This window comes from Eupeodes corollae, chromosome 2, assembly GCF_945859685.1.
Source record: "Eupeodes corollae chromosome 2, idEupCoro1.1, whole genome shotgun sequence".
NCBI lineage: Eukaryota > Metazoa > Arthropoda > Insecta > Diptera > Syrphidae > Eupeodes > Eupeodes corollae.
In genome coordinates, this window is record NC_079148.1 from 70,491,160 (window position 1) to 70,514,544 (window position 23,385).

Below are 23,385 nucleotides of genomic sequence, written 5' to 3' on the forward strand. Positions count from 1 at the left end.
CAATTCCTACAGGTACGCAAACTGATTGTTTGGGATGAATGCACAATGGGCCATAATGAGTCAATGAAGGCACCGGAAAGAATGTTGGACAAATCTTCTTGACAATCGAAATATTTTTAGTGGGAGCATGTTGTCAGGTGATTTTCGTTAGACTTTCCACTCTTTTTTATTTCAAGACAATTTAAAGTTTTTTTTACAAACAAATACACGTCTTTATTTCTGGAAGCTGAAACCCTAAATATAAGAACATATGTAGCTGTAATAAGAAAGAATTATTCTCGGACAGTTTCTGTTTTGAATAGGATTTATAATCACTCCAGGCCATAAAATTAAACTAATCATTTATTGATACCATCTTAAAAAAAAGTCAAAACGACTTAATGCTTATCGGAACGGATACCTTGATAGAAAATTGTCTGATTTCGAACAGTTTGGAGAAAATTTTCTTTTGAGCGGATACCTACAATAGCAATACATTCAGAGGGAAATTTCGAACACCATTCACGAAACGAATTTTTCGAGCGTGTACATATTTTTAGCGTCGTTCATGTTCCCAATGTTTTAAGAAGGAATATATTCTCAGAAAAGTTCTAAACCACAAAACTCATAAGGTCAATTTCTTTCCCAAAAATTATGAATAATCGAAATGGAATGATTTGGAAATATTATTTAAATTTAAATAGTGTAAATGTTAAATGTTTGGTTTTAATTTACTTACTTACTTAAGGTGGCGCTACAGTCCTGTGTGAACTAGGGCCTCACCCAAAAAACTTCTCCATCTAGCTCGGTCCCTAGTTTCGCGCTCCAAGTTGGGTGAGGTCACCTTCCACTTGTGCGCGCCACCTGAACCGCGGTCTTCGTCTACTGCGCTGTCCTGTGGGTGTGGATTCAAAGACTTTCCGGGCCGGAGCATTGGTTTCCATGCGCTCTACGTGACCCAGCCATCTTAATCGTTGGACTTTTACCCTTCTGGCTAAGTCTACGTCGCTGTACGGCCCGTACAGCTCGTCGTTCCATCTTCTCCTTCACTCCCCTTCGATGCATACGGGACCGTAGATCACACGAAAAACTTTTCTTACTCGACCCAAAGTGCTTTCATCCGCTTTTGTCATTGTCAATGGTTCTGCACCGTATAGCAGGACGGGGATGATAAGGGTCTTATATTGCAACACTTTGGTACCTCGAGAGAGGACTTTACCACTCAATTGCTTTCTTAGTCCAAAGAAACAGCGGTTAGCAAGAGTTATTCTTCGTTTGATCTAAGCGCTGGTGTTGTTTTCTGCTTTTACAGCGGAGCCTAGGTAGACGAGGTCCTTGACTACCTCAAAGTTACGTCTGTCGATGGTGACGTTTTGACCAAGAGGTCGGTGTTGTTGGCTTTCTTCGTCTATGTTGAATGGATCATCCTGCCTGACAACGGAATTCAGTTCGTCGTCGCCGTTATAAAGTCCATATTCTCAGCATTGACTGCGGTTCCACTATGATGTTTCCACTTTCGTCTTTGCAGCCTTCGGTTCTAGGTTTATGTACCTGTCAATTTCGTTTCACCTGTTCATAAAACTTTCGAACTTCATTCCTGCTGTTAAACCTCTCCACATCTTCGACCGCACGCTTCTCATGCCCTCCATTTTTCCTTCTGAGAAGTCGGCGTTCCTCTCGCCTCTTCTGCTCATAGAGCTCATGAGCAGCTCTCGTCCTTTTATGCAACGCCGCCGCTTTGCGTGCCTGTTGTTTGGCTGCATTTGCCTGCCGACATTCCTCATCAAAGCAGGGGTTCCATGTTGGTGGCTGTTTGAAACCCAGCACATCAGAGGCGGCTTGTCTGATTCCATCTTGGCAATGTTGCCACTGGTTTTCGATACATTGTGTTGGCGGCAGAGAACTTCGAGAGAGGTAATTTGTAACTCGGTCGGAAAAGGCTTTGACGATTGTAGCCGTTCGACGTTGTACCTTCTCCGGGGACCTCCCTGTTTTGCCTTGGGTCTGGAAATCCAAAGTGCTACCTTGGCTACAACGAGGTAGTGGTCCGAGTCGATGTTAGCTAGTCCATGATGCTGGAAGCGTGTCTGGCGTTGATCGCAATATGGTCAATCTGGTTGACGGTAGATTGATCTGGAGAAGTCCAAGTTCCTTTGTGAATGTTGAGGTGTGGAAAACGCGTACTGGCTACCATGACTTTTCGCCCCGCAGCAAAATCTATGAATCCGTTGTCGGAAGTGTTCTCGTGCAGGCTGTTCTTCCCGATTATTCCACCAAATATGTCTTTCCTTCCTAGCTTGGCACTAAAATCGCCCCTGACTATTTCAATATCGTAGCTAGGACACTGCTCATATGTTTTGTCTAGGAGCTCGAAGAACATATTTTTGGTGTTGTCGTCTTTCTCTTCTGTGGGGCGTGCGCGCATATCAGGCTAATGTTGCCGAATTTAGCCTTGATTCGTATGGTCATGAGGCGCTCATTGATGCACCTATAGCTCAAGAATTTTTGCCAAAGTCTGGCTCCAATGACGAAGCCGCTTCCAAATAAGCGCTGTTGTTTTCGTGGTAGCAGTCACCATAGTAAATATCGCAGTTTTTCATCCTCTTTTTGCCCGGCCCATCCCATCGTATTTCCTGGATGGCGGTGATGTCTGCTTTATATCGTTCTAGGGCCACCGCTAATTCTTCAGCCGCACGTGGTCTGTTAAGAGACCTAACATTCCACGTGCATATCGGAAGTTCGTTGTCCTTAATTCGTTTGCGTTGGTTGTAAATCCGTCCGTATACGAGGCTTGTTGGTGCTTCGCAACTATTAAGAGCGATTATGAGATACGAAAATAGAAAGCAAAAAAAGTTGCCAGGCAAAAACGAAAAATCATAATTTTTCAAAGGAGCAACTAACTTCACTCCGATTAACAAATGTCAAAACATAAATAAAGTCGAGGAAGTTTCAAAAATAAATGTAATTTGCATAAATTCTATAAAATGTTTTTTTTCACTGCGATTATTTCCTTGAAAGCGAAGATGAATCCCAAACTAACGAAGAAGAGGAAATGCGTATAAAAAGAAGAGTTTTAAGAGATTCATCGAACCCAATAAGCCTTCCAAGTTCAACGTAAGTAAAGTGAAATCCTTTCCATCTAGTATTAAAAAAAACTCCTAAAATATTTGCCAGGTTCAAGCTTTTTTAAAGTTTGAACAAGGACGCATTCAAATATGTATTAGATGAGATCGATCCTCACCTTCCAAGTTTCAAATCTACATTCATACCAAATGTATTGAAATTAGCTGCAACACTCCGGTTTCTGGCCGAGGGTGGTTACCAAACAGGAACCGGACAGGACTTCCTTGTTGGTATGGCACAACCAACTTTGTCGGTCACCCTATCAAAACAAAAAAATAAAGACATTTGACAACTACCCCAAAACGAAAGCTGAAAGCACTTGTAAATAAAAATACGAGTATCGTCATTTTTACGATTCTCGTTTTTCTTAAGCGCAATTTGACGATTTAGTGCTACTACAATCGTTTTTCCTAATCGCAATTTAACGAATAAGCGTTATTTTGAACGAGTTTCGTTTTTTATAATAACCCCCAAGCTCCCACACGTTTTTAATTGGGTTCATATCAGGGTTGTTTCCCGGCCAGAGGGATGTTTTGTTCCCTCAAATAAGTTTGTATGGACCGGGCTGTGTGGCATGGAGCTTCATCTTGCATACAAATGTAACCAAACATCCATTCTTGAACGTTGAAAATATTGCAGTGCGTCTAAAAATATGGCCAGGGAGCGTATATTAGAAGAACGTTAAAAACTCGAACTTTTCTTTATCTACTTTGTGAAATATGTACATATACATATCTTTTTTTTAAATGAATTAATAAAAATATTGGTTTATTAATGAATTGCATTTCCTTTTTATTAACTATACACCCATCTTTGAAACGAATCCCGTTTTGAGCACGCTATCCATACAACCGGCCCAGGTGTGCGACGCTGTCATTTATGAATATATCTTCTGCAGTCCTTCTGCTTTTTTACTTGCGACATATAGGAACTATATGGCAAGTTTTGCATTCGTGCAAAATTTCGAACTCGAGATTTTAATCAAACATGATATTACGATGGTAGAGAAGTCGAAAAAAGTGGGTCCCGCGATTCCGTCCGGTCGGTTTTGTCTGTCTGTCCACGCTCCTACAGCCTAAACCATTGGGTCGATTGAGTTCAAACTTGGAAGTTAAGGTTTTGAGCAGATTCGCGTTAGGCGTTTTTTTCATTTTTTTTTGAAGATCAAAACTAACAGTGGCCCCCATACAATTTTTTTGGTCAAAAGCCGAAAATTCGAATTTTCTCAAAAACAAACCGATAGATTTTTTTTAAATTTTCTCTAAAATTTTATTTTTAACTTGGCTTCTTTTTATAAGAAAACCATATTTTTGTATTGCTCAGGAAAGGTACCGCTCATAGAACCGTTATTTTGTTTTATAATTTTCTCAGCAACTTATGAACTGATATTAATAATTTTTTTTCTGAATAAGCTCCTATATTTCCTTAACAATATTTGATTAACAGAAATTCAATTTTTAATTGTTTGGATTTTTTAAAAAATATTGAATTTTTATTTTTCAAAACTCTATATCTCAAAACCGGGTCAACAATTTTTTACGAAATTCAAACGTAAGACGTATATTTACAATCACTAAATAACTGCATTCCAATAATCTTTTTAGAACAAAATTGGAAAATTTTATATATAAAAATTAATTTAAAAAAAAAAACCGCTCTAACGATTTTCAAAATAAAAATTTAAAAAATCAACGGTTTTTTTATTTATAGAATGGCATTTAAATTTTTGAAGACAAACTTATTTTTCAGATAAAATTTTGAATCTTAAAATATTATTTTTTTAATTATTTTTAGTGTGCATGAGCCCGAAAGAGCGCATTATTTTGACAAATAATTACATTCCTAGCTTTCATCCAAATTAGTGCATTTGGTACACATTTATATGATATATTTAATCAACAATCTATTTTAAAGAGTCTATCAAGAAGTATTATCTTGGTAACTTTGTATATAATGATTTTAAAATATTATTCTTTACGAATAAGGTTGTTTCACACATGATTTACTGGCCTTCGCCTATATAAAAAAATAAATACTTAGTACCTACAAGTTAAAGAAACTGGCCAGAGAGAGTATATGTATTTTCTATTAGAATCACTTTTTCAACGCATACACATTGTACCTATTTATAAAGGTATTACGTACAACTTCTACAACTACTGCTTACGTGTCACTTCTTAACTAAAATCCAAAACGCACAAGAGCCTGACTGTAAACAACACATGAACAGCAATTTCTTGTACTTGTTCGTATGCTTGTTTTTTAAAACTTTAGTGAAAAAAATAGACTGAACGTAATAACTCCATGTTTGCGCTGAAAACTTGTAGTAAAGAAGGAATGTAGTATGTACCTTCTAGCCACCAATAACATTCCTTCATTATCATCATAAACATGTCCTTATCTATCTATCTGCATAAAGCTAAGCACGCCAATGAACTATTCTTTATTCGTTTTAGACATCTTCCTGCTACCTAACTACACAACCAATAGGCGATCGCACATAAAAGTAGGCAACGTATTTGTTCTACTCAACTGAAAAAAGTTGTCTCCCATAATACGATTTTTTTTGCAGTTGTCTTCAAATTGAGTTGTCTTGATTACAACTCAACTAAGTTGAGTTGTGATCCATAATAGGCCCTTAAAACATTCATAGTCTGCCTCTTTCTTATCTTATTTATTTTCCATCCTGGTTCTTCTAATATGAAATTACAATAAAGCTATCTAAAGGAAAAAAGCTTTTAAGGAACAAGTTGAATCTATATGAATCGCATTGTAGCTTTATAGGTAATAGAAACCATTTTTCATATACAAAGATCGTACACAAGTAAAACAAGACTTATGAATGTAAATAAAAACAAATATTGGTAAAAGATCCTAAACAGCTGACTTATGCATACAAAAGTTTGTTTCATCCCCTTATTAGATACAATATTAAGCCATTTTGTTTGTTATATAAAGTGCGTTGATATAAATAAAACAAAAACAAATTCATCAACCTTCATATGGTAGCTCTTTATGTGAAAACATATACGAGGATAGACTCAAATAAAATGAAGGAAATTGTGTTGACTTTTTGGGTCGAAAATTAATTATCTCCCTTACTCTGCTGGCTGCTTATGGGAATGGGAATAATATTTTTCTCTCGCGCCCGCTGAATTTCTCCACTTTCGATACTAACGCCACGCCAACGACTCGGCATCTGGTCGCCCTAAAAGTTTATGCTCATACTATACTGTTGCTCATACTGTACTATGGTTTTCATATACAAAGATCATGCGGTTTTTTTGACAATTCAAATGGCATTTATATCCTTGAAGCCAAACTTATTTTACAGGGCCCTTATTATGAATTACGAAACGAACGGCAGAAAAAACGAAACTCGAAGAAACGAAAGTCATGGTGAAGAGCGATTATAAGATACGAAAATAGAAAGCAAAAAAAGTTGCCAGGCAAAAACGAAAAATGATAATTTTTTAAAGGAGCAACTAACTTCACTCCTATTAACAAATGTCAAAATATAAATAAAGTCGAGGAAGTTTCAAAAATAAATGTAATTTGCATAAATTCTATAAAATGTTTTTTCACTGCGACTATTTCCTTGAAAGCGAAGATGAATCCCAAACTAACAAAAAAGAGGAAATGCGTATAAAAAAATACAAAATGTTGAGTATTATCTGGTTGTGGCTCAGTATTTTCATTGTTGTCTGGTTGTGGTAAAGAGTCATCGTTGAACATAACGAGAAGTACTTCCTGCTCATCAGCTTCTTCCATAGTCACATTAACACTGGTGCTGCTGCCAGCCGCCACTTGAATATTCGCATCACTTGGATCACCGAATTGTTTCCCTGATAAATTCCCTGACACGGCCTCATTTAGGTCTAGAATCGCAATTACTATTTTTTCATTTTCTGAATATTTTTTTTTGCTTATTCGGGCCACCCCCTGTGCCACTTCGATAGAGCAAATTTCCATGCATTTTGCGCTTAAGATTGTACCTAAAATCTTTCCATACCTAACGAAGAACAGAATTAATCATAAACGCAAAGTTTTGTTTTAAGGAAACCTACACTTTTCCAACCATCCATTGGTTTCTCTGGAGCACCGCATGCATTTAGCTTATCAGTCAATGCCTTCCAAAGAATTTTGGATTTGGCTTTAGCTTGGCTCGTCGGCAAGTAATTTTTTGCTATGTTTGGATTGGTTTTCATAAAAGCTACCAGCAAATCCAACTGCTTAGCATTAGTTGTAGGCCTAGAAGGTTAGAAATAACTTATTTGTATGTTTTTGACAATTTTATTTATTATTTACTTACATTTTTTTGCGCACTTAACAAAACCAACCAAACAAAAACAAAAAAATAAATGACATTTGACATCTACCCCCAAAACGAAAGCTGAACGAGAGCTGAAGGCACTCGTAAATAAAAATACGAGTATCGTCATTTGTGCCACTACAATCGTTTTTTCTAATCGCAATTTAACGAATAAGCGTTTTTTTGAACGAGTTTCGTTTTTCATAATAACCCCCCAGGTATGTTTTTAAATCTCATATAAGTACTTTTTTAAACAGACTCTTTGCATACAGGAGCAAGTTCGTGCGACCCAGTAGTGCATTTTATTTCGATCGTAATCTAACTTTATGAAGATATCTAACGCAGGTCTAAATTAGGCAGACATTTATGACCCATAATACCAAATTACATTCATCAAATCATTCTTTCGAATTGCAACTTTTGAAAAATCAATCAACAGATGAATAAAAATAAAAACACTTAAAAATTGTTTTTAATTATGTCTTTTTTAATACTTTTTATGTTAACTTATGTCCAAATGGCATACTTTTTGTTTAGTACAAAGAAAACTTATCTGTTTTTGTTTAACTCTGTGCTTATATTTTATTTCAAAAAAAATTACAAAACAAAGCACTAGGTATTTTAAAATTGTAAAATTAATATAGGTTAAAAAAGTATTATGTAGATTATCTTTTTAAGTTCGGTTCTTGGAACGTTTTCTGAGAATGGCTTAGAAGCATAAGCATACTATAGAGTAAGAGATATAAGTTAAAAATGTCGAGACTTCTTCTTCGTATCATTTATACAAAAAAAAAACTATGAATACTATAAGTGTAGATTAAATACATTAAAAAAATGGTAAATAAAATAATTGTTTTGTGTGTGAAGTATATGTTGAGTGGTGATTGAGTAGAGTAGAGTTGATCGGGCGGACTAGATTAATTAAACTCCACGGTTTCGAAGATCTTTTACTTTGTAGATCCTAACCAGCCAATGTTCGGTGGTGTACGCCTCCTCTAAGACGTCCAACTCAAAGTCTTTGTTGCCAATTTCTGCAGCACGTACACGGTCGTAACCAGCCGGCTTACCGCCTTCCGTATACACTTGGCCAAAACGGTAGTAGCACATCTTGTACATCAGGCAATTTAACAAAGTGGGCGAACCTTCTTTGTCAACTCGGAACTCTCCATTTGCAGCATAGTAATCTTTTTCCTTAATATGGGCACCTCGATCGGTACTGCCCCCAATTCGGACCATCCAAAGGAACTTATTTATGTCATCCGAAGAATAACCTGTCAATCCTCCAAATATAACCAACACATAGTCTACGTCCAACTCTCGCATAATCTCATAGGCCTTCTCCTCCGATGAAGCCATTGCCTGGCCAACCCGGGATATATGGGTATTGTTCCACGTATTATTGTCCACGAGTATGGTTCGATTGGCCATTGCTGTTATTTGATAGCCATAATCCCACCAAGACATTATACGAGCATCCTGTAACACAAAAGACCAAACTACCATGAATAACAAGAATTGAAAGCCAAAGCGTTGAAAATGTCAATTAAAAGTATCAGAATTAAATAGTTCTAAGCATTGTGAACTTTGTTCACTTAGACTCTTCCTATCAAGAATTACAAAGATTCATCACTACAACAACAACCACAACAAAAAACTGAACTTTAGTTCATACTAACCTCAGGTGTGTTCATTTGTAGCCAATAGTATGCCTCTCGGAAGTCATCAAAAATAATTCTTCCACCATCATGAGACCTAGCAGAGAGGACAATGCTGGGCGAACTGTATGCCTCCGAAGTAACCCATGTGCAATGGAATGTGTATGTTATCAACATCATCGTGATGATGGCCACAAATCCAATTGCAACTTCTTTCTTAACCGCTGTTTGCTGTTCTAGCTTTTTGTAGTGCCGTTTGTTGTGTTCCACTGGTTTGCTGGCTCCCGAGTCAACACATTTGATGTATTTTGTTAGTAAATGAGATATGGCAATTCCAGATAGAACACACATAACTGGAGCTAAAACTAACATCAATCGAACCATTACACCCTGCAAGAAATATACAATAAATTTATTTAAAATATTTATATTTTATAAAAATGTTTATTTGAACTTACAGCAAAATAAATACTCGTCACGCCATAGAGAATGATGAAAATATTTGAGTCGGTCAACTTGGAGAAACAGAAATACAATCCGGCGGGGAAGAGGAATACAAGAATCTGAAATAAAAGATGTGTTGAGTATTTTTAAATTTTATTTAAACTTATTGAAATGTTTATTGGTGTCAGCGATCAAAGTGTTAAAAATCATTGTGATAAATGAAGAGGACGTGCCAGAGCATATCAACTCAACATTTATGGACATTAACTCGCACTCTTGTTTATATAAAATTGTCATCAAATAAATAAAAATTAAATTAATGAGTAATGATATAAGCGGTTAAATGAATTTCGGTTTTAGTTTTTTTTCTTTGAAGGGTCTGACTTTGTATTACTTTTGTTGGTTTTCCTAAGGGTACACAATACAAATTTATTTATTTTTGATTACCAATCTTTTTCAAACGATAATCATCGTTATCGGAAACTTGTGGGACTTCCGGAAAACCGTATTACTAAGATTTTTCACTACAAACGTATTTGGTAATAGTTTTTCTCGGGATTCGTAAAGTAAATAATGGAGCTAAGTGAGAAAAGATTTGTTCATATACAGTGGTGGAAAACTAATTAGAAACAATGAAAAGAGCAGACATATGCACTTTTCTTACCATTGTTTATCCTCTTCACACACAAAAAATGATAAACGGTAAAATACAGTTCTCTTTTTGCTGCTATTGTGGAGCATGTTTTTAGTTTGCAGGTTTCATAAACTGTTAATTTGTTAATCAGCCCTATCATGAATTCCATCGTAATTGGAAATTTTTACGAATCCCGAAAAACTGTATCATGAAATCCGTTCGTAGCGGAAAATCTCATACAATTTTGCATTACGAACGGATTTCATGATACAGTTTTTCGGGATTCGTAAAAATTTCCGATTACGATGGAATTCATGATAGGGTCGAATATCGGCAATTCAAACCAGCTTACAAAAGAATATTTGAAATCTAAGCTTGGAAAAATAATTAGAAACAGTGAGCAAATATTGAAGAAGTGATATTATTTAACGGTAAATCTTTGGCGCTAAATTTTTGTTTTTGTTCAAATATCTTTACTATCTAGTTAAAAAAAAAATGGGTAAAAACAAGAGCTGCACACCAGAGCTAAGGAAGATAATTATCTACAAGTACTGCAAGGAAAAAGCTACCATGGATAACATCGCGAAGGATTTGCTTTGCTCCAAAAAGATGGTATATGGAGCAATTAAGGTCTATAGGAAGACAGGCAGCACGAAAACTCCCAAAAGGAAAAACCGTACAAGAAAAACAACTGCCAAAGAAGACAGACTTATTTGTAGGCTTAGCAAAGCCAACCCTTTTGCGACCAGCAAGGAAATTCATTCTGTGTCATGCCAATTAAGTACAGGAGTAACGTCTAGGACAATAAGGAATAGATTGCTGGAAGTAGGTTTGCGGGGTTGCATTGCTCGGAAAAAGCCACACGTTTCAAAAAAAAATGTAAAACGTCGATTAGCATTTGCCAAGGATCATGGAGAAAAACCATTAGCATTTTGGAAAAAAGTATTCTGGAGCGATGAATCAAAATTTAATATGTTTGGATGTGATGGTAAAAGATATGTAAGACGCCCAATTAACAAAGAACTCGATACTAAGTATACCATCAAAACGATCAAACATGGTGGTGGAAATGTGATGGTTTGGGGAGCCTTTTCGTGGCATGGCGTTGGTCCTATTGTGCGCATCGATGGCCGAATGGATCAGCATATGTATTAAAACATATTGGAAAATGTTATGGAGCCATATGCTTTTGATCATTTGCCAGTTTCATACATTTTTCAACAGGATAATGATCGTAAACACACTTCACGTTTAGTGAAGTGTTGGTTTGAGGAAAAAAACATCAATGTCTTAAGCTGGCCAGCACAAAGCCATGATCTCAATCCGATCGAAAACTTATGGGCTGACGTTGAGAGAAGTTTGGGAGTCAAAACTTCCAAAAACTCAAATGAGCTCTTCAAAAACATAAAAGAAGCTTGGCGGAATATCCCACTTCAACGCTGTCAAGATTTGGTAGCTAGTTTACCTAAACGGTGTGCAGCTGTAATTGCTAATAAGGGTTACCCCACAAAATATTGATTTTTTCAATCGAACAAAGGTATTTTGAAGTAGAAAATATAATTTCTTTACCTTTTATTTGTATTTTTCTTTTTCAGTGAACTGATGTTTCTAATTATTTTTCCACACTTTCATTTTGTTTTTTTTTTCGAATATAGTGCTATTTATGTTATAGTTTTTTTTTAATAACTTTTTCATAAAAGTTTATATAAAAGAACATCGTTTTTGTTATTTGTTAATATTTATTTATTTTTATTAAGGTTTTCTACCTTTTGTAAATAAAAAAGTAAAACGAAAAGTTTGTTTCTAATTATTTTTCCACCACTGTATATACGGTAGAATATTTGAACGCATTCTTAATGAAAAATATATACAGCTGTGGACAACTAATTAGAAACAATACTTGCTTTTCATTTCCACATTCACTTTATCATGTGTGACTAGAATAGCGGTAACCCTAACGTTGTAATGAAAGCGTTATTAGATAATTGTTTGAAAAAGCACAATTTCTACATAAGTCTTTGCAAAGTACACAATAAAATCAAGGTAGAGTGTAAAAAGTGTTCATACATTACATTTGATTTAGGTGAAATAAAAATAATCTTTTTATTTTGCATTGGGAAGTAGAAAATTCTGAATTGTCTACAAACGTTTTTAAAGAATAATTTTTAAATTTTAAACTTCAGGACTGCTGAAAACGTACCTCGTAAAAAACGGGCCCGTAAGACAAGCTACCAAATAGATCAAGCGATTAGTAGGCTGGCCGAAAAAAGACCCAAAATAAGCTAACGGAGATACAACGCCAACTCACGGTTGCATTCGATGTCCCGATAGGGCGACGCACAATCAGAAGAAGATTGGTGGAAGTTGGGTTGCATGGGCGAGTTCCTCGGAAGAAACCATTAGTAACCGCAAGGCAACGTAGACTTAGAATAGAGTTCGCAAGATTACACGCCAACTGGACAACAACCGAATGGAAGTACATAGTGTGGAGTGACGAAACTAAAATAAATAGGATGGGCCAAGATGATGCACGATATGTCCGAAGGCCAAAAGGAACAGCGATCCACGCTAAATACGTTTTGCCAGTAATTAAGCATGGAGGTGGTTTGTTTTATGTTTGGGGTTGTTTCACGTGGTGTGGAGTTGGCCCAATCCATCGAATCGATGGAACGCTGACAGGTTAAATACATTGACATTCTTAAGGAACGATAAGTGGATTGGGGAAAACATGACAGTGATATGGAAGTTTCAGCAAGGCAACGACCCCATGCACACTGTGGAATTACGAAAGAGTTCTTTAGGGATCAATCGATACAAGGTCTGGAATGGGCATCATCAAGTGCAGACCTAAATCCGATAGAGCATCTTTGGGCCGATGTTAAAAAGCTGTTGCTCTCAAAAATAACTCCAACAATGATGATCTTTCGAAGGTATTAAAGATAATAATAATCTTTGGGTGTTGGATCATAAGTTCTTGATTTAATATATAATGTTTGTTTGATTGGGCTTTAATGATCAATATTCTTGATGCAATTAATAAAAAACTAATTCATCATCTGTTACCCGACGTTTCGCTGGCTATTTTCCAGCTTCTTCAAGGGCTTTTTCAAATTTATTAGTTTTGAGTTATCTGTTGAAAAGGTGAATAAATAAACAAATAACACTAATAAAAAGATAAATAAACGAACAAAGATAAATAAAGCTTGGAGGGCTATACCCGTAGAGCAGTGCAGGCGACTTATTTCATCAATGGAACGAATATGTCGGGAAGTTTTTAAGCAAAAAGGTTTCGCAACAAGGTATTAAAGATAAATTTAAGGTAAATGATATTATAAAGTTATACATTTTTTAATAAGATATGATTTTTCTCTTGGTTTCTAATTAGTTGTCCACCAATAAACGCTTTGTTTTTCGCAGAAACTGCCATATGAAATAAATATTATGTTTGGGAAATATTGTTTTAAGTTTACAAAATATATTAAAAAAAAAATACAGATACTGTTTTAAAAGTGAATTCAATTTGAGTTTCTAATTAGTTGTCCACAGCTGTATGTATACTTTTGTTTTAGTTTTGTTAAGAGCTATTGTCTTTCTAAAGGGGGATTTATGTTCTTACTTAACACCATATCATCCGACATGACTACGCGGAGAAGATAAAATGCTGTTCTGATTATCATTAAGTTATCAGCAGCATTGAAGTTTTTGACAATAGGAGGTTCCCAAAACCAAATCAGTGGTGACAAGAACGGTGGACTTGCACAGCAAACCAGCAATAAGTCTTGCCGAAGTTTTGACTTTAATCGAAAGAGTCATGTGATGAATTTTGAAATGAATGAGGAAGAGTAAGAAAGTAAAAAAGGCTATTTATGGTATTCGAATTCCCGGTGTAATTTGGGTGGTAGATGGAACTCATATTCAACATTTTACTTACACTTAGACAAAAAAAACTTCGCTCGCAAAAGAATTTGATGAAGTGATTATTTTCGATTTTGCCTTATTTTGAATTCTACTTTCGAGTTACGTAGTTAATTAATTCGAAAGTTGATAAGAATATTATTGGCGCTACTAAAACTATTCGATTTTCGTTGGTTCGAAAGTCAAATAGATACATAGCACCAATTTTTCGAATTCGAGCAATTTCTTTGTAGAATCGAGTTACATAGTAGGCTCCAGTGCTCATATGCGGATTTGATTCTGCAAGCTTAGGTGTTTTATTGAGACGGATTTGATTTCAGCTGGAAGAAATCAGTTTATTCAAAGAAAAAAAATAAGTATACAAGAAAATAATACGCAGCTCTCCGACTTATTTCATGAATTTGTCTGTATCCCTGCTCTGGACTCATGTATCAAAGGTTGCCACTTTGACAACAAATATGCGTGAATAGCATAATGCATATTTAAACTTTATTAAACTTATTCAAATATAAAAATAATTCATTTATATGTAGAGTGCGATTTTTTAGCTATTATTTTTTTGGGAACACTGGTTTAAATAGCTGACGCACGTTTCGTGTTTTGTTTTACTGTCAAACATCTTTAGTTTGGTCTATAATTTAACCATAAATCGCTTGCAAATTATTGAATTTTATTACCAAAATATGTGATCTGTTAAGAAAGTTCATCGTGCGCTTCTTTCATTTTATGGTCTGTTTAATCGACCAACTCAAGAGGCTTTCCGGGACATTGTGACTAAATTTCGCACCAAATTTACATTGTTGGACATTTAACCACCAGAAAATATAGCAGCTGTATCTTCCAGTGTTAATGATGACCATCAATTATCGATTCGTCGCTGTTCGCAGCTATCGGGTCTCTGTTATGCCTTTCAAAATACAGCTGGTGCAAGAATTGAAGTCGAAAAATGTTTGGTGAATGGGCTCTTGGAAAGTTGGCCAAAGATCTAGTTTTATATCGAAAAATTGTGTTCAGTGAAGATCATTTGTCTCAATGGGTACGTAAATAAGCAGAATTGTCTATTTTGGAGTGAATTTCAGTCAAAGGCATTGCAAGAGCTACCAATGTATCCAGAAAAAGTCACAGTTTAGTGTTGTTTATGGTCTGGTGGCATCATTGGACCGTACTTCTTAAAAGATGATGCAAATCGTAACGTAACACGGTGCAAGAGCTAGACTTGCATAACATGTGGTTTCAAGAAGACGGTGCCAACACGCGCGATAATGGACTTATTGAGAGCCACCTAGATCGTGCAATTTAACGCATTTAGACCATTTTTTGTGGAGATATGTTTTAAAGCTCATGTATATACAGACGCATGGGAAGACAACATTGAAGCATTTAATCGTGAGATACCGGCCTAAATGTTGGAAAGAGTATGAAAAAACTGGACTTTTAAGGCGCAGTCAAGGTCAACATTTGCATGAACTAATCTTTAAACATTAACCCATTAGCTGCCATTGTACTCAATTGAGTACAGTATTTTTGAAAATTTCAGTTTAATTTTACTCAAATAGTAGGCTTTGATTTGAATTTCTCTCAATGTAAAAGCAAGCATGGACATGTCTTTTGACATTATAAATAATTTCTTTGAGGTTGAAAGCTATTTTGAAGATATTTGGTTAACTTTTGGGAATTGTGTTTTTTGTTTCAAGCTGTTTTGTGTCGTTGCGAAAGTAAAAGGTTAGTCAAAATTTACAGTTTTGGCTTTTGGTTTTTCCACGGGATGTTGATATACAAACGGACGAGGAAGATTTATGTGAGGATGACTTGCTTGATTCTCATATTCATGTTGACATACCAGGAGCAGTAGAGGTTTAACTCTTTCAGCCTGGGTGGTAAATGTCACTAACCACCTTATTCGAAATTTTTATTTCGAGTTTTACAGCTTCTAGTGACAATTTTTTAAAGTGTGATGAATTTTCGAACCATGCTTGACAGGATTCGACAGATTTGCGGTAAATTGAATGCATAACTGTTATTTTGCGTTCGGTTCAATTTGGTGATAAAGTGATTTTATACGCGTGTTCGATAAGAAAATTGTGAATTGGAAAAGTAAGATCTTTTTTTTTATTTTTTTGTACTCAATGTTTTCTCATAAATATATTTTATACGTGTTTACAAAGAAAAAATGTTACTTTTGTGTTTTCACTGTGTGCTGATGGAGAAAATATGGTGGTTACTAAACTAACCACCATGAATGTTGTGTGTTTGTGGTCACAGTCCAAATGAAATTTATACACATAAATATAATTGCTGTTTTTGATTCTTTACAGTATGTCGCGCCGCCGGCTACAAGGAAGAGAAACTATTGAATATTTGTTGGAAGATATTCCTTCAGGAAACGACAGTTTTTGTAGTGACCAGGATGACGGAAAACAAAGAGACGACCAGCCAAGTCCACTTTTGTTAGGGGATTTGATAAAAGTTCGCAATTATGACTTTGATTCCGATGATGACCTCCCTTTATCAAACTTAGTTCAGCGAAATCCTAATGTTACAGAGTCCAACACCGTGAATGTAAATAGACCAATGACACTCGCTCCAAAGTGGAAGAAAAATTATAGAATGGAATGGAATGGAGAATGTTGCCCCTTTTTCACTATTTCGGCTATTTAGGACAGAACATTTACAAAACATTTCATGTTTTCAAACTAACCTTTACGCAACTCAATCTGGAAAACCTTATACACCCACTACAACTGAAGAGCTTGACGTTTTCTTACGTTGAACTTGGTGATGGGTATAAAAAAATGCCAAGCTACAAGGATTACTGGTCTTCAGCACCTGATTTTCATGACAGCTATGTCTCGAAGTTTATGAGCTTAAATAGATTCAGTTGGCTTTTGAATTATTTGCACGTGAATGACAGTAGCGTAATGCCTGACAGAAACTGCCCAAATTTCGACAAACTGTATAAAATTAGACCTCTACTGGACATTTTACGAACTAATTATCGAAATAATTACAAGCCATCAGAAAGAATTTTTTTTCATTTCCTTGATTGTTGTGTGGTCAATGCCTTTTTAATTTATAAGGAACTGCAGGCCTCTTCTCGCACGGACCTAAACCCATTAACTCTGAAAGACTTCAGACGAAGCGTATACCAGGGTCTTTTGGCGCCGGAATATGTCAGACAGAAGCAAAGGCCTGGTTTAGAACACAGAAAACGAAGTTCCAGGTCATCATCTCTTGAACCTGCATTTATCAAACGCCACAAGCCTACAGTCGCAGAGGAAATTTGTCTAGAATGCAGTCAACATCAACCAGAAAGAAGTACTTCGAGAAGATGCTGCAAATGTAGCACAAAAGTAAATGCAGTGAGGACAATATGGTATGAAGATTTTCATACCAAGTAGTTATAAGTTTATAATTTCATTTCGTGAAAGAAATATTAATTAATAATAAAAAGTATAAACAATCCATCATAGTTTTCTCTTTGTCAATAGTCATGGTGGTTAGTGGTGCTTGATTTAGTGGAAGTAGTAAAAAGTCCAAGTGACCACATGGTTTTTTTTTGACAATTATTTTACCAGACATGACCTTACGCCAAATAAATACCTCATTAAACAGGATTTTAAAGGTTTTTCATTTATCATTATTTTTAAGGTGCTTGGTCTTTAATGGGTTAAATTATATGGACCGTACTATCGATTCAAATAAAGATTTCATGCATTTTTATGAATTTCATGTTTTTTTTTTTGAAACACTAAAAAATCACACTTTACCTTGAAAGACTACGTCATTACCAACAGGCATTTAAAACTTGAAAGTTGAAATCAAAATTAACAATGATTATAAAGTTTGTTGCTGATCGATCAACTTCAAAAATATTTAGAGGTCAATAATTTATTGATGGAAAAGCAATCTGGGGTGGAATCGGCTAAGGTGATTGTTGACTATCAATTTTTTGATAGTCAAATTGACTATCATTTTCATTCCGTCTGCGTAAGATGATTCAACTCAATTCAATTCGATTGAACAATTTCAGATTCAAATTGTCAAAATTCGTTGTTGCCTTGGTGAAATTTTAAATTGATTCTTATAAAATATCTAAATAAATGTTTCAAATTGGCTGATTTTGAATAAAATTGTTACTTTTCTTACTTTTTTCGAATGTCGTAAGCTTTGTCGGTCACAGGAATGTGTTTTTTAAAAGAAACAAAGTGAACTAAGAAAATTTTCCAGTCGTTTGTGTAAGCGTCTGGTAGCTCTATTCGGAATAAACAAATTTGTTTGAAAACGACTATCACATTTTTTTGTGATAGCTTTTTAGGTATCAATTTGACTATCACCTTATGTAGATCAAATTCTATCATTTTGATTGTCATTTATCAACAATCACTTTAGCCGATTCCACCCCTGGTTAAGAAAAAGTTTTGGATATGAAAAGTGCTATTGAAACTATTACCAGACAGATCTCTTGATAATACAAAATGTGGTGGCGGGGAGTTGGAATGATTTAAGTCTTATTTGGCGATTAGAAACCAGAATAATAAAATAAATAATAAAATGTCGTCGTCGTTCTATAAAAACCACTAAGTCCATTTTCCGCAAAAATGAAATAAATACACTAAGTTCATGCAAATGACAAAATTAATATTTTTTAAAACTCCCTTAGCTTAACTCTGCATCATTTTTAAATTATAAAGAATTAAAACACCCAAAATCTATTAATTTGCAAGGTGATTTCAAACATTTAATGCAATTATCTCAAAACACAAAAAATGGATTTAGGGACGACGACGATATCTACTGCGATTAGTATGATCTGGAGGTCCCACAATGTTCTGTGCTAGGAGTGTTTCTTTTGTAAATTAATGACTTCAAAAAATGCCTTAAATATTGTAGTGTAATGTTTTTTGCGGATGATAGTCTGATTTACATTTATGGAATGTTTAAAATTATGCCTAAGATGAAATGAAGACTTGAGAAGAGTTAATAATTAGTTGAAAATCACCAAGCTGAAAGTGGATGTGACTAAAACAAAATGTATGCAATTCCGAGTGAATACGTAATACATGTGTGTATGGATGGGGTCACAACATTTCCAGAAAAAAGCCAACTATAATTTTGCAGATTCTATTTTGCTATATAATGCTTTAGCGATACTACATTTGTATTGGACAGCTTTGCCTTTGGTTTCCGATAAGGATGATGATAAACGAAATAGGTGGCGCAACAGTCCTTAGAGAACCAGAGCCTAGTGACTTAAAACTCTCAATCATTCCTGTGTGCGAGTCGATGGGGGCTTTAGCGTAGATGCCGAACCCGAACGGCTAATTTGAGAAAGCATTTTTCATGACAAAAATTAATCTTCGGGGATTTGTCAATTCCTCTCAAGATGAAGTACCCGCGCAAAAAAAATTGTTTGGTTGGCACAGGCGGGGATTGAACCCAAGACCTCTGGCATCACAGCTCCATGAATGGCTGTTAGATTTATGCTCGAATGCTTGAGTTGGAAGGCGTTAGTGTAAAACAGAGACTGATTTATGATGCAATGGTTATTATTTTGAATGTTGGGAATATTTTTCTGATGAGATATTGAAAGTGAGTAAAGATCAATTTGAGAGACAATACCTATCTTTTTTATATAAGAGAGCAAGATGTCAGACAGTGTGAAATGACTTTGAAATATAAAGAGCAATAATTTTACTTTTTGCAAAACAAATACTTTTATGGTCCTTAGACTTCCTAAAATGCAAATAAGTACCTAACTGTTTTTGTATTCAATTTACTTGGAAGCAGGGGAAAAATTGAGCAAGTAATGGAAAGTGTATTTTAAACTAACCCTTATACCATTTATCATTAATTCATTGACAATCAAGATACAAATTTTTACCTGCAAATCGAAGTAGAACGAAGACCATGATGTCGGTTGATGTTCCGAAACCGATGCAATAATAGGAATGTGATTCTTGGCATATGAAGGATCCAACAGTGAATAGAAACGTCCAGTCCAGGGCGACACTTTACCCGTCACTGTGAGTAATGTCCCAACAACAATTACAATCGTCAGCACCGAAGACACCAATGCTTTGAATAGAACTTCAAAGTGTTCTCTTGACATCCGTGATCGGATATAATCGACAAGAGCATGGATCTGACATAGTCCAAAGACTCCAAGGGCCTGCAATCATAAACAAACATATTTTATTAGTTAAAAGCTTTCGTTTAGACAAACACTCAGAATATGTTCAAAGGTTTTTCAGAATTTGGTAGTACTCATTATATGTCATACTCTTCCTATCAAAGAATATAAAAAATATTCATCATGGAAAACGCTTTGAGGGAAAATAAACTAGTCTCAAACTTACCAGCATATGTTCCGAGCTTTGGATAGGCTGGAAGCCGACGAATGATATCTGCATGGACAGTATCGTTCCCACGCAATACAAAGTGCTATATGCAACGTATATTCTGTGCGAGAAACGCCCTGTCGTCATCAGCGCCAGAACATGCAGAGGAATCAGATTGATAAGGAACACGTAGCCACCCCACGAAGATACCATGTAAAAATAGGCCAATGCAGTCATCGCCGACCAGAAAATGGCGCCAGACTTCACTGCTTTGATCCAGAGGTAGTACGTGAGAAGCATGCAGAAGATGGCAATGCCTTCATTGTCGTAGGAACCAGCTACGGAGCGAGAAATGTAGCCAGGGACTATTGAGATCATTGCTGCCGCTACTAGCCCAGCTCCGGTGCTCTGAAAATAGTAAAACGTAAAATATGAACGTCGATTCAGACAATCAAGGGGAAGTATAAAAAACTTACATGAATCTCCTTGGTCAAAAGATATGTGACTATCGTAGTGAGCGAGGAGAAAAATGGCGCCAGAAAGACGCACACATTCCGAATATCCACCGTGATGTTCAGAAGCCACATCACGCGGTAGAGCGCAGCCGATGTGACCATCAAGCCGGGATAGATTGTGCCACCGATGATACGCCCCAGGGGGTACCACGCTCGGTCATCGAACCAATTGTGGAAGTTGTAGAAGCCTTGTTCGGCCAGGAACCTCGTGGTCCGGTAGTTAAAATATGGATCGAACTCATGAATAACGCTTTCGAACCGCAGCACCGAGAACAACCTTGTGGCAAATGCTACACAAAAATTAATATTTATAAGCTGATTCTTTCACTACCCAGACGATAATGGGTTTCGCTTAGTTATTAACTTACAGAGAACAGCCGCAGTCAAGAGAACGGCCAACTTGATAAGATGCTCCTGTTTCTCCAGATTCGTTAGAAATTTTGACTTTACAGCCGATGACGTGTCCATCGTCGAGTTTTTATCTTTTCTCCCCCTAAAAGCCGGTCACAAAAACACCATAGGGTTAATTCTCTCAACATTAAATAAAATCTTCAATATTCCACGTGTTTTAGGTATTTTCCTTACATTTTCTAAATCAGAACAAATAAACTTACCTTTAAAGAATATTATCACAGTAAAACCGGCTTTTAAACACCCGTAATTAATGCAAAAAAATAGATTTTTCTTATCAAAAAAAAGTAACTTCGTGGCAATTCGCAGGCGAACGCCCTTTGCTACCGTTCCGTCCAGATCACATTTCGTTTTTTGATTAGAAATTAAAAATGGATGACGGTGGTCAGCCATGTTGATTTTTTCGTATGGTAAAAATGGATTCTTCGTTGAATTTGTGTGTTATTTCGATGAGTTTTTTGTGATATTTTGGCGGGATGATTGTGTTCAGAGAGTATACTACCGGATGTCTTTATTAAACCTGCAACTACACTGGCATCTTTGTAAATAATATCTAAAATAATATCATGGAGCTCTTTTTTGTTACGTTCGTCGTAGCCTCAAGGAGGCGTTGTACGTTTTATAGCTTGAACGTTAAATCAAGAACATCTTCAATAGTTAGTGTCACCGTAGCAACAAGGTACCCTCTATGTAAAAACACATTGTGATAGTACTGTATGTTTTATATACGAAGCTGCCGTTAACAATGAGAGCTTTCAAGATTTGCTAAGAGGTTTATGATGCGTTATGTTGTATAGCCATTAAAACAATGGTTATATAATGGTGGATTTGCCTGTACTTTCACATCTGCATATGAAGAAGATGCAAAACAATGAAGTCACACTTGTTAAAAACGCCAATTTCTTGAAGAAAAGCATACTTAACTTTTTATAGTATCTTCATCTGCATCAGTGTTGCTATAGTACGATTACTAAAAGTGTAACAAAAGCTCCAAATTTCTTGTTTATTTTAAAATGAGGCGCTCAGCGCCAAAACGGCCTAAGCCCAAAAAAATCGTATCGAGAAAAACAGGATTAAAAAAAAACATGTTTTTAAAATATTTTTTTTTTTATTAATCTTTGATGAATATTATTTATTTTTGTTTTGTTTGTGGTTAATAGTAATGTGTTTATTTACGAAGTTCTTGAAGGTCCTTAAACTTTGCAGCTTCAATGAATCTTCCTCCAGGATATAGTGGCTCCAATTCAACATCTACGAATTTCATGGAGTTCCGCTTTGAAATGTCAACTTCTCTAAATAAAACATCTTCATTATTTGAGTATTTATATTGAATTATAAATGACTTCTCATTTTGGAAACGAAGCCATTGAATCTTAAGCCATTCAACTTTCGAGTTCTTCTCCGTGGATACTTTTCTGTTTGTCACTAGTTTCTCGATCAATGAAATGCTTTTAAAGTCATCTGCTGTCATTTTGACTAAGTGGAATGACTGCTTTTTTTTGCTGTGATGATTACACGATCCCAATCATCAGGTGTAAAAATGTCCTTATAATATCTCTTTTCCTTTTCAATGAGACCGAAATCTTGATCACATGGTAGGAATGAGTGTCCAGATACTAAGAATTTATGGTCTATCTGGTCAACTTCAAAGGTAGTGTTGTTTATTTATTTAATCCGTTAATTATCTAACGTTAATATAAACTTATAGCTATTTACATAATTTTTAATTTAAAATTTTAATTAATATAGAAATAAATAAATACTATAACAAATTAAAAAATCTTTCTTTAAATTGTTTACTTTTAACATTGTCATTAACAGATGAAATTAAATTATAAATTTTTTTGAAGACTGAAATCAATTGATTTAAAGGGCTATTCATACCATAGTTAGTTCTGCTAAAGATCGGACATAAAGGTATCTGTCTTCTTATGCTAGTTTGGCTATAGCTAAAATTTAGACGATTCAGAGCTGTTGCGGATATAATAGAACCATTAATTAATTTTAAAATAAAACAAAATTGGAGATATTGTCTATGTTGTGAAAGTGTAGGGAGCTT

The 23,385-nt window shown here is 35.5% G+C and overlaps 2 protein-coding genes and 1 non-coding gene across 4 annotated transcripts; all 3 read right to left on the bottom strand.

Moving 5' to 3' along the window:
* Nucleotides 1-6,434: 6,434 nt before the first annotated feature.
* LOC129946658 (uncharacterized) lies at nucleotides 6,435-7,578 on the bottom strand. 2 transcript variants are annotated; one of them, XR_008781629.1, is made up of 3 exons: nucleotides 7,415-7,577; nucleotides 7,170-7,353; nucleotides 6,635-7,114 (listed from the first exon to the last, which is right to left on the bottom strand). XR_008781629.1 is itself a non-coding variant. In XM_056056914.1 (2 exons), the coding sequence occupies exons 1-2, from the start codon at nucleotides 7,211-7,213 to the stop codon at nucleotides 6,613-6,615; spliced, it is 546 nt and encodes a 181-aa protein (XP_055912889.1). In that variant the 5' UTR covers nucleotides 7,214-7,578; the 3' UTR covers nucleotides 6,435-6,612. The 2 variants fall into 2 exon arrangements, 1 of the variants encoding a protein (XP_055912889.1); XM_056056914.1 differs by having other exon boundaries at nucleotides 6,435-7,114; nucleotides 7,170-7,578.
* Nucleotides 7,579-7,880: 302 nt separating this feature from the next.
* On the bottom strand, nucleotides 7,881-21,679 carry LOC129946005 (dolichyl-diphosphooligosaccharide--protein glycosyltransferase subunit STT3A). Its single transcript, XM_056056009.1, has 8 exons — nucleotides 21,529-21,679; nucleotides 21,284-21,406; nucleotides 20,877-21,205; nucleotides 20,419-20,808; nucleotides 19,944-20,231; nucleotides 9,528-9,632; nucleotides 9,091-9,459; nucleotides 7,881-8,890 (listed from the first exon to the last, which is right to left on the bottom strand). Exons 2-8 carry the CDS (start codon nucleotides 21,381-21,383, stop codon nucleotides 8,336-8,338), a joined length of 2,136 nt encoding a protein of 711 aa, XP_055911984.1. The 5' UTR covers nucleotides 21,384-21,406; nucleotides 21,529-21,679; the 3' UTR covers nucleotides 7,881-8,335.
* Nucleotides 20,306-20,384, bottom strand: LOC129948658 (small nucleolar RNA Me28S-U3344). Its single transcript, XR_008781944.1, has one exon. It is a non-coding gene; the product is annotated as a small nucleolar RNA Me28S-U3344 (small nucleolar RNA).
* Nucleotides 21,680-23,385: the final 1,706 nt, after the last annotated feature.